This window comes from Humulus lupulus, chromosome 7 (genome assembly GCF_963169125.1).
Source record: "Humulus lupulus chromosome 7, drHumLupu1.1, whole genome shotgun sequence".
Lineage (NCBI taxonomy): Eukaryota > Viridiplantae > Streptophyta > Magnoliopsida > Rosales > Cannabaceae > Humulus > Humulus lupulus.
This window is the reverse complement of record NC_084799.1, coordinates 38,662,540-38,672,919: the sequence shown is the minus strand read 5'-3', so window position 1 is coordinate 38,672,919 and position 10,380 is coordinate 38,662,540. Positions and strand designations below refer to the sequence as shown.

General features: G+C 35.0%; 1 protein-coding gene across 2 annotated transcripts; it reads right to left on the bottom strand.

Annotated features, from left to right (window-relative positions):
- Window positions 1-4,857: 4,857 nt before the first annotated feature.
- LOC133791194 (neutral ceramidase 1-like) lies at window positions 4,858-10,139 on the bottom strand. Of its 2 annotated transcripts, XM_062229117.1 has the most exons (11): window positions 9,995-10,139; window positions 9,804-9,902; window positions 9,058-9,446; window positions 8,587-8,795; window positions 8,154-8,495; window positions 7,707-7,971; window positions 7,347-7,614; window positions 7,114-7,239; window positions 6,411-6,474; window positions 6,034-6,191; window positions 4,858-5,726 (listed from the first exon to the last, which is right to left on the bottom strand). In XM_062229117.1, exons 3-11 carry the CDS (start codon window positions 9,393-9,395, stop codon window positions 5,178-5,180), a joined length of 2,319 nt encoding a protein of 772 aa, XP_062085101.1. In that variant the 5' UTR covers window positions 9,396-9,446; window positions 9,804-9,902; window positions 9,995-10,139; the 3' UTR covers window positions 4,858-5,177. The 2 variants fall into 2 exon arrangements, with proteins under 2 accessions (XP_062085101.1, XP_062085100.1); XM_062229116.1 differs by having other exon boundaries at window positions 9,804-9,996.
- Window positions 10,140-10,380: the final 241 nt, after the last annotated feature.

Here is a 10,380-nt window from a genome sequence, read left to right as displayed (position 1 = left end):
TTAAGTCCTTCTACAAGAAAAACATTTCTCAATTTCGATAACCCATTAAGATTTAGGGTACATTTTCCAACAATATTTCTTGCCATACCATCACCAAAAGTTACAGCACCACATTTCAAAGATTTGAAATTAGTGAGTGTACTTATATCACCTATCATGTGTCTAGAGCATCCACTATCAAAATACCAAGAATTAGATGCACATGTTTTATGACAAATACATGCAACATGACAATTTATCTTTTTCTCTATCCAAACCTTTTTGGATGGTTTTTTTCACAATTTGTTTTGTTCTACTATAACGATTGAGATAATTATTTTTGAAAAAATTCATCATAGTAAAACATCTAGGCCGAATGTGCCATTTTACTCCACAGAAATGACAAATGGGAACAAAATGCCCACTTTTATTCCTTTCGAGAACCTCGATCTGTGTAACAGCTGATGGAACAGATTGTGCTTTTGTAGCATCAGTCAATGGAGATGTTCCTGTAGAAACGTTAGTGGTTGAGCCAGAAAAAATTCCAAATTTTACAAAAATGGTTTTGCCTTTTGATTTGGACCCATCAGATTCTAATCTAGAAAAGTTACTTGCTTTTTGACCTGCAACAATTACATCATCCAAAATCCTAGAATTTGGGTGAAGCAGTTTTACACCTTTGACCATGTGATCAATTTCATTTGATAATCGCTTAATTTCACAGTTTTTAGCAATAACTTTATTCTCAAGATTCTTTATAGTATTTTCAAGATCATCATTCCTTTTTTGTAAAGATTTGTTATTGCTTGCCATTAAGCGATTATCAGAACATACTTTTAATCACTGATCGTACATGTCTTTGTATGACTCTTTCAAAGAATCCTCATCCAGATCAAATTCACTGGATTCACATTCAAAATTTTCTTCTTGAATTGTGTTGTTAAGGCAAACAAGCCTTTTTTTAACCTGCGAATTTAAAGTTAATCCAGAAACAACAGAAGTTAAGGAAATGTTTGAGTTATCTTCTTCATCACTACTTTCAGAGTTCTGATCACTCCAAGTAGCTGCCATTACCTTTCTGTTCTTCTTAAGTGTATTGGCACATTCAGATTGAATATGACCAAATCCTTCACTTTCCCTACATTGCACACCTCTTTTATTTCTATTATCATAATGTTTAGAGAAGTAGTTACCTTTGGAAGATTTGAATGTAGGTTTCTTGTTTCCAATTTTTTTAATGTACTTTTGAAAATTTTTGGTTAACAAGGCCATCTCATCTTCACCATCATTTTCATCTGAGTCTTTCTCCTTTGATGATTTGAGAGCAACTGATTTCTCTTTGAGAGCATTCGGTTTTTCCTTTTGATGGATTTGTTGATTTAGTTCAAAAGTTCGTAGTGCACCCATCAACTCCTCTACTTTCATTGTGTCAAGATTTTTTGCCTCCTCAATAGCCGTGAGCTTAGTTTGAAACCTGTCCAGGAAGAACTCTAACAATTTTTTGAACTAACACACTATTTTCAAATTTTTCACCCAAGGCAAAATATTCATTGTCAATATCAGATAATCTTTCATAAAATTCGGTGAGAGACTCAGTTTCAGTCATTCTAAGATTTTCAGACCTTGTAGTTAACATTACAAGCCTAGAGCACTTGACATCAGCAGTTCCTTCAAATTGAGTTTGAAGAATTTGCCAAGCCTCTTTGGAGGACTCACATGAAGAAATTAATTTTATATATCCTTCACCAACACCATTAAAGATAGCATGCACGATTCTGATAACTAGACAATTTATCTTCAGCATTAGTCTAGTTGATTTCAGATTTTACCTTTGTGAGATCATCAAATTCAGTAGGTGGTGTCCAACCTATTAAGATTAATCTCCATGCCTTTTCATTTGATGAAAGCTTTCATTCTAACTTTCCAATAAGGATAGTTAGAGTCATTCGACAGGGGAGGACGTGTTATTGAATCACCTTCTGCAAAGAAAGACATTTCACAAGGCACAAAACAAATGGAAAAAAAATACAAGATCACACTAAGAGTTTAGTGACCTGTTCTGATACCAAATTGTTAATCTTTATGCGATCTACATTTTTTTAATAAAAATAAATAGGTTCGTATGGTAATTTTCCACTCCGCCCCTATCAATGAATATGCTAGGATGGGAGTGGGGATGAAGATTAAAATAATAAACAGGAATAGGGACTAGGGGAGGACTCTTCGCCAAGTCTCCGCCTCATTTACATCTATATTGGTAAGTAAACACTAATATCTGTTATGGTGCGTTTTAAGACTACTTTATTGAATTGTATTGTATGTGCAATTTTAGTAAATTTAAATCTCAATGACATCACATATGACCTTATATTATATCGCTACTATTTATAATTAAATATTAGAAAATTTTAATTCTTTTTATATCCATGACTATTAAACATAAATAGTTTAACACTAATAATACTAAAATTTTTAATACAACTATTGTTTAAACGACATGATCAACAATAAATCTCAAATTAACATTTTAAAATAATAAAATTGATATATTTATAAAGATGTGGTGTAGTTTGAACCATAATTATAAAATTTTAAACTGCAAATAGTACCACACTGTGTAGTTTGGAAAAAAAAAATACAATCCACACCACACCACAAAAAATTTAAAATTACATGGTGCAATATGGACGGTTTATGTGAGTTGGCAACTATTTTAAATATGGTCTGTTTGGTATTGTTTTTTGTTTTCAAAGTTGTGTTCTCAGAACTGAGAACAGAAAATAGTTTTTGTATTTTTCAAAAAACAAGATGTGTTTTGTTAATGTTTTCTAAAAACTATTTTTTAGTTTTATTTTTTTTAAATCTTAAATAAAAAATTAACAAATATATTTACAAAGAGAAAAATCTTTTAAAAGTTTGTAATAAATAATGAGATAAAATAATTTGAAAGAAAAAATGATGAAAAATAAGGAGTGAGAAAGTAATGAGAGAAAATTTGAAGAAATAAAAATTGAGAAGAGAGAAATTGATCCAAGAAAAAATGAGAGAGAATGTGATGAGAACGAAAGTGAAGAGAGAAAAGTGAGTAAATAAAAAGTGATGATAGAGGAAATTGCGAGAGAGAAAAAATGATGAGAGAGAAATGATGATATATTAAGTGATGAGAGAGAAAGTAAGGATATAGTAAGTGATGAAAAAGAAAATGATGACATAATAAGTGATGCAAGAGAAAATAAGGAGATAAAAAATGATGAAAGAGAAAATGAAAAGATAGAAAGTGAGAAGAGAGAAAATGTAAGGAGATAGAAAGTGATGAGAGAGAAAACAAGGAGATAGAAAGTGATGAGAGAGAAAACAAGGAGATAGAAAGTGAAGAGAGAGAATCTAATGAGAGAGAAAATGATGTGACAATAAATAATGTTAGATAATAATAATTAAAAAAGTGATATAAGAAAAAAAAAAGATAGACAAAAAAATTTTAACAACAACAGAATTTTTTTTTTTTTTTTGTTCTTAAAATTTTATGTTTTTTGTAAGTTTGTTTTTAAAAATTATTTTCTGAAAACATCGCTAAACACCCCAAACTGGTTTTCAAAAAACAATTTTTTAATTTAGGAGCCAAACACCCTCATACTTTTTTTTTACTTTTTACGGTCCCTTATTTTTTTTTAAAAAATACTACCTTAAGTTTTCAAAAATACGATACCAATGAAACAACTAAACAACAACAATTGGACAACAAGTAAACATTAACCCGCTGCATACATTTAAAAACAATAAAAAAACAACAATAGGACAACTATTCGAAGTCAACCCATTGCATACTAACATGCTTTTAAAAAAAATCAAAATATATATGAAACAACTAAACAACAATTAGACATCAACACAACAAGAACAAATATATATAAACTTAAAACAACTTAAAATCAATGTGAAAACAACACAAAAACAACAACCCCATAACAACACAGTGCAACCCATATTAGTTGATGTTGCAGTCAAAAACCCAGAACTTACACCCAGCCCTCACTACCCCATCAACCATGAACCCAGAAATCCTAGCCTCATCCTCACCCAAGCCCCAAAATCGAGCCCAATTGCACCCTGTCCCAAGCTCCGAGCACCCCTGCGATTCGCGATCCCAGTCCAAGCACCGAGCTCCGTCGCCAATGTGTGATACAATATCGCCATCCGACCACTCATAGGCACGATTCCACCAGCACCCAAGCCGACCCAGCCCTTTGCGCAAGCCCAGGACCCCTCGCCTCTCCCCTTCTCTACTCCATGTCGCGAGATCCCCAAGCACTCAGGCGCGAGCCCCGTCCCAAGCTCTGCGCACACCTGTGATTTGCGAGCCCCAATCTGCGCCTCGCGGTCGCGATTCTGTCGCCGTTCGACCAGTCATAGGCGTGAATCCACCAGCATCCAAGTCGACCCAGGCCTCTGCGCAAACGTAGGACCCCTCGCCTCTCCCAACTTATGGCTTCTTCTCTGGCATACTAAGACTAAATAAGTCGTAAAACTGAAGAAAGAAAAAACTTTGAATTGTAAAAAAGAAAAAAAACTTCGTGTAACAGTAAAAGTAAAAGTATAGTTTTTTTCTTAACTTTTAGTGATATATGTAAATTCTACTAAAGTAAACATTTTAAATCAAATTAAAAGCCTCTGGAATAATTGTCAGTTTTTAGTAAATAAACCTTATTATTATGCTCTTCATTCTAAATAAAAACCGTTTATCTATACGTTGTTGGATGGTATTATCTCTAATTTTTTTCATGGAAATTTTTCAAATGCTGTCATGATACCGGATCAATCAATCATATTCATTCACTTGGCTTGAGCAACTGCGACCCTATATTACTCTAGAATTACCTGTAGATTAATCAAATTATTCCTTAAATAATTCGAAAGTGTCATCAATCAGAATCCCTGCTTGTGTACCAACCCAAATCCATATCAACAAAAAGCTACATAAACTGGGAATGAACTGATTCATATACATAAAAAGCATTATACGCTATAGTCCATTTCGTCAAAAGAGTGAGGTTGATGGTCTTCATTCAGGGCTAGCCATGATAAAGAATTAGTCTGGTCATATGGATACACAATCGAGGACCAGTGACAACCGTTACTTCATATGTTGAGCATCAAATATTAGCTGAAATCTTTCATACGTGCACAAAATTACATTTTTCTTATGCTACCACAAATGCACTAGATGACCCCTTGAAATGGTGAATTGATCCAAAAAGGCTTTTCGAAGCACCAAAGTGTTTAATTCTGTACACGCCAGGGGTTGCAGACTTGGGAATTCTCCATTCCATGGTTGCCTGACTTCGAGTACTAAACTTGGATGGTCTTGACCACCTGAACCTCAGGCAGAAATCATCATCATCATAAGCAGGGACCCAAGTATCCTTTCCTTGAAGAAACTCTACAAGTGAAAATGTGCCTTCTGTCATAAGGTCATTCCGAGGGCAAGCTGACCAGAAGACCACTTTCACCAGGTCCCCTCTCTTGAAGGTGGCGTTCTGAGGAACATCAGTACTGACATCCCCGAAATTGACCCCAGGAGGCGTAGCGTCCATCACAACTGGTGTCAGTAAGCTAATTTGCTTATTGAGGAGATCTGGGGGCTGTGGCCCTGGTTCCACTTCTTGATTGTGGACAAGTGCACTCGCCAGCTTCTTGAATTCCTGAATGTAGCCACTCAACGTGTGTGGTCCATACAAAGTGGAGGCACCCTGGAGGGTAAATGATGATCAATAAAAGAACTAGAATGAAAACAGTACTATGTAGTTTCCAAAACATACGGTTGCTATGACCATTTTAACTCCTCTTTTATCTATTTTGTATCTGTGTGTATCATGAGTATTTGCATGTTTTTGATCAAGAGAACTCCAAAAGAAGACAAATAAAGGAACTAGAGCTATCAAAAGCAGCAAGACGTGTATTTTTTTACTTAACACGCTTAGTGATATTGGCATAAATTCATCCATTTCCCTATTTCTTAATCCAGAAAAATTTAGACATCCACTAGCTAGAACTGACCTCGTATCTCTGCACCTCATACTCTTCAAAAGTAGTGACGTACTGAGAATATGTATTGGTCAATCCTGCTATAACAACATGAATCTCCCCATTATTACCAGCACTGAGAACAGTCTTCACAGCATCACGAAGACGCCTACCAGCCATGGTTGTAAATTCTGTGTGAAATTGATGGAGAAATAACAAATATCAGAAAAGTCCACAGCCTAAAGAAACATATCAAGATAGAGAGATTTATATGCTTCTAAAAGCAAGTTTAACTTTTTATCAACCTAATAATACAATTGACTCCTTTTGGTCCTAATAATGAAAGTGAAGCTAGGATCAAATTTTTAACATTATAAAAAAAGACCACTAAATGCAAAACAAGCAACTACCTCCAGGTACACTGAGAATGGCTAGCTGCCCTATGCGCAGGATCTGGATTGGAAGTATAGAAGGCTGAAAAAGAAAAAGCAGCAAAAATGATTTTCTTGAGAGTAGGAGCATCAATCTCTTAGGCAATTCCCAACTATAACATACATGCATTAATATAAGAAATAGGCATAAAACGCATTTTGGGAATGTGATCAATTTAAAGTAGCTTAAGTCTGAATAAAATGGTAAAAATTCCTGAATTGTTTTTTGTCGCAGTCTATTCTCAAAAGCCTTGATACATTCTAAGCAGACTATGGTTTAGAGAAGCAGTTAGTATGCCTTAAAAGCCCTTTTGTCATGTAATGACAGATGAAGCTACCAGGCGCTATGAGGATAATTAAAATCTCTATTAACAAAATAACTTGAAAGTACGTACAGTTTCCTATTGTTTATCTTAGCTGCAATAAATTCTGCTACTCTTGGGTATCTTTTCTAGATAAAACTTATAGAATAGAGTTAGAAACTAAAAATAATTATTATCTTCAATAATGGTTTAACCAAACTTTACAGCTATGCTAATGAATCACAATTATTGTTAAATTACTACAACAAGTCCTAAGTAGTTTGATCGTGAAATTAAGATCATCAAACCAACCATCTTTAGGATTCTTTCAACTTAACATCATTTTGAAAGAAATATATACAAGCAAGTCTAAAACCTACCGCCCAATCATATGGTTCTTTCATTTCACCAGTATCAAGCAAGATTGGCTTTGGATGTTGACAATCAACTTGTTCTTTGCCTGGTGTTTTCAGTAAATTGCGCACCAACTTCCAAAAAGGATTTCCCTGATATAAGATCATTAAGAATTATACCAACACAGAACAGTTAGGAATGTTATAGTACGAAAGCGTAGGGAAATGTATAACCTAAAATGTTTTCATTGACAAATTACCTGATCATCACCTTGCTTAAAATCAAAGGCTCCAGGTCCATCAGTTGTTCCAGCAGCAAATCCAAACCCCATCGCAGCTGGGCATGTTTTTACCACCTCATAACCTCCTTGTTTGGGGATTTTTACTTCCAGTTTGGAGAAGTCTATGTAAGCGTGGCGATAGTCAACCTTGCCTTTCAGTGTTTCGGATGCTTTGTTGAATAGATCTACAGCTGTTTTGAACTGCCTCTCACCAATAATACGTGTACTCTCAAATTCATCTGGGTAACTGCCAATGTTGAGTATGAGGGGTGATTATTGAGGTATAAGATATGTAAGTGCCCCATACCAAAAATAAATAGCATGCAGAGAAATAAATACCCAGGTCCTCTGCCATAGCACAATTCATTCTTCCCACCACAGGTACTATGATTGAAGTCACAAGGTAAGCCACTGTCTATACAGAAAGCTCCAACAACATTTGGACTAACATCACCACAGTTGGATTGGCAAAAGGCAGATACAAATGCAGGTTTGTTAGGCTGCCTGAGAGCAGCCCTGACACGTCTTGCAACACTTGAAGTCCTGGTAGCTGGTTTGCCCGGAGGAGACTGGAAGGATGCAGCAAGCTCCAGTAACTCATGGTCTGCATCAGAGAGATCTCAAATAATAATTCAAATATATTTCCAATTGGGATAAATCTTTCCCCACTTTTTCAATTATTATAAACTGAGTCAACTAAAAAATAAATAAATGTATGGACACGACCATACATCTCAAACCCTTTAAGATAATAAGCTGCAAGTAAATGAGAAATGCAAGACTCACGTTCAGAATGGTCTGAAATTATGTTCGAGACTCTTCGAGGAATTCCTTCAGAAACAAATTCATCAGTAGATATACTCTCAACTCTACGCTGCTCAAACCAGTCTTCCATAAATCGTGCAGCAGCACCCTTGTTATCCCCACTGATCAATGGATTTGTACGGCTCATAGAAGTTCCATGAGTGGCAAACCAATTGAAGCTACCCACTGGACCCCACTGATCATCAACAAACTTCAAAAGGGTCATCTCTTTGTCAACATCATACTTGTATTTACTGCGTTCTGCTGCAGGATTATTAAGATAGCCACTAGGACTGCGATTTACACCAGCATCTAGGATCTCTCCTGTAAGTTAAGAATCAAAACTAATATAAGAATATTTATTGTCGCAAATTTATCTTTCTAAAGGAAAAGCTTTAGAATCTTCTCTTCTTACCCTTGTTTACAAAAATTGATCCTGGACTGAGATTTTCATGAGCCTCTATGATGCTTTTCTCAATACCATCAACAAGCACGTCAAATGATTGGCGCACAAATCCAAGGGAAGTTACAATATACACAACGTATTGGAGATAGCCCCCAGGCCCAGCATGGGTGTGAATTCCACTGATAGCTACATTTTTTTCATTGTATAAATCACCATACCTGCCAAGTAAACACATAACAATTTCAATCAATTCATATAAGAATCTAGTTGAACCTCTTGTTCCCTTTCAACAAGTCCTCAATACCAAAATGCTACAGGACTTATGAAACATTGGAAAATTTTCCCTTTTTATACATACTGAACTTATAAGAATTTTGGTGCATCGAATCATATTAGTCTCAAAATTTTGCAACACTTTTTAAAAAATGTTGTGCACCTCCGGATAGAGAATAATATCTAAAGATATATTATAATGATTACCTTGCTTTCAACCTCTCAAGCACTTTTATTGTCACAAGTTGTGAGGCCATACAAGCGTCAAGATTAACAAACACCACCCGTTTCCCCTGAGGCTCTGCAACAATAAATGTGCGAGCTCGAAGCCTAAGGTGAACACCAGCTGCAATCTGGCCTGTGTTAGCATAACCCATCATATTGACATCGGCAGCTGGTCCCGTAATGTCATAGCTTCCAAGACCAATCAAATATTTGGAATACACCCCTTTACCGCTATGTAGCAACAAGAAAAGTGCAATCCAAAACCAGCTACCAACGCACGCCCTCAAAATATTGAAATGAACAAGAGAAAACAACTCCATCGTAGCACCACCAAATCAGAGTCTTACGGCATAATCAATCACTCAGACTCCCTGAAAATTCCCATAAACACCAAATCAACATAGTTAAAGTAAAATCAGCATTGAAATTCAAATAAACTCATTCAAATAATCGATTCTGCCATAATTCCACACCCAAATACACAAAAACATCTTCATACTGTTTGAATTTGTGTACAATATATTGATTCTAGCAATGATACTTTGTAAAACCTGTAACCTGCTATTTCAGTGGTTCATAATTTTTCAAATCTTCTCAAAATTCGATATGATTACATATCCAAGAAGGCCGAAAACAATCAATTAACAGTAACAAGTGGCTCAACGAATGAAAAAAACCCTAATAATGATGAAGCATGCCAAAAATTTATTGAAGAGAAGTTTTTGTACCTTATAAGTCAGAATCGTAGGAGCTGCGGTTCCATTAAAGAGCCATGGTCGAAGAAGTCCTTGCAGATTAATGCATTTTCAGCCTCAGTGATCAGAGAACTAAAGAGAGAGAAAGATGTTGTTGGTTTAGTCTGTTTAGAAAGGAGAGCACCTACGGTTCAAAAATGGAGTCAAAGGAAAGACAAGCATACCTGGTAGCGGAGAAGGAAAGACACTGAGGCGGTTTTTGGTTTTATTGATTTTAATTTAAACGATTTCTGTTGACGTGGACGCTCGATGCATGTAAATCGTTATTAATGAATTAGTCAGATCAGATGGGTCACTTCTTCTGATTATCCCCGGCGATTTAAACTTTTTTTTTTTTTTAAATAAAATAAAAAAAGTTGCTTAATATTTACGGTTATGATTTTTTTTTCATCAAAATTAAATTTAAGAGTTAAATCATTTTATAAAATATACAGTCAAAACAAAATCTTCAAACAGATAATGAAAACATAATTATTAAGTAGAATAGTTATAATTTTATTATGTATATATAATTAGTTTGATAAATTATCTGTGTAAATTTAGGAGTTTA

What these genes read in the sequence shown, in the direction of transcription:
- LOC133791194 (XM_062229117.1), bottom strand. Translation starts at nt 9,395, where the DNA reads ATGGAGTTGTTTTCTCTTGTTCATTTCAATATTTTGAGGGCGTGCGTT. An exon ending in AAGAACCATATGATTGGGCG is followed by an intron (nt 6,475 to 7,113) that starts GTAGGTTTTAGA and finishes TTTCTTTTTCAG; the next exon opens with CCTTCTATACTTCCAATCCA. An exon ending in CATTCTCAGTGTACCTGGAG is followed by an intron (nt 6,192 to 6,410) that starts GTAGTTGCTTGT and finishes AATTTCACACAG; the next exon opens with AATTTACAACCATGGCTGGT.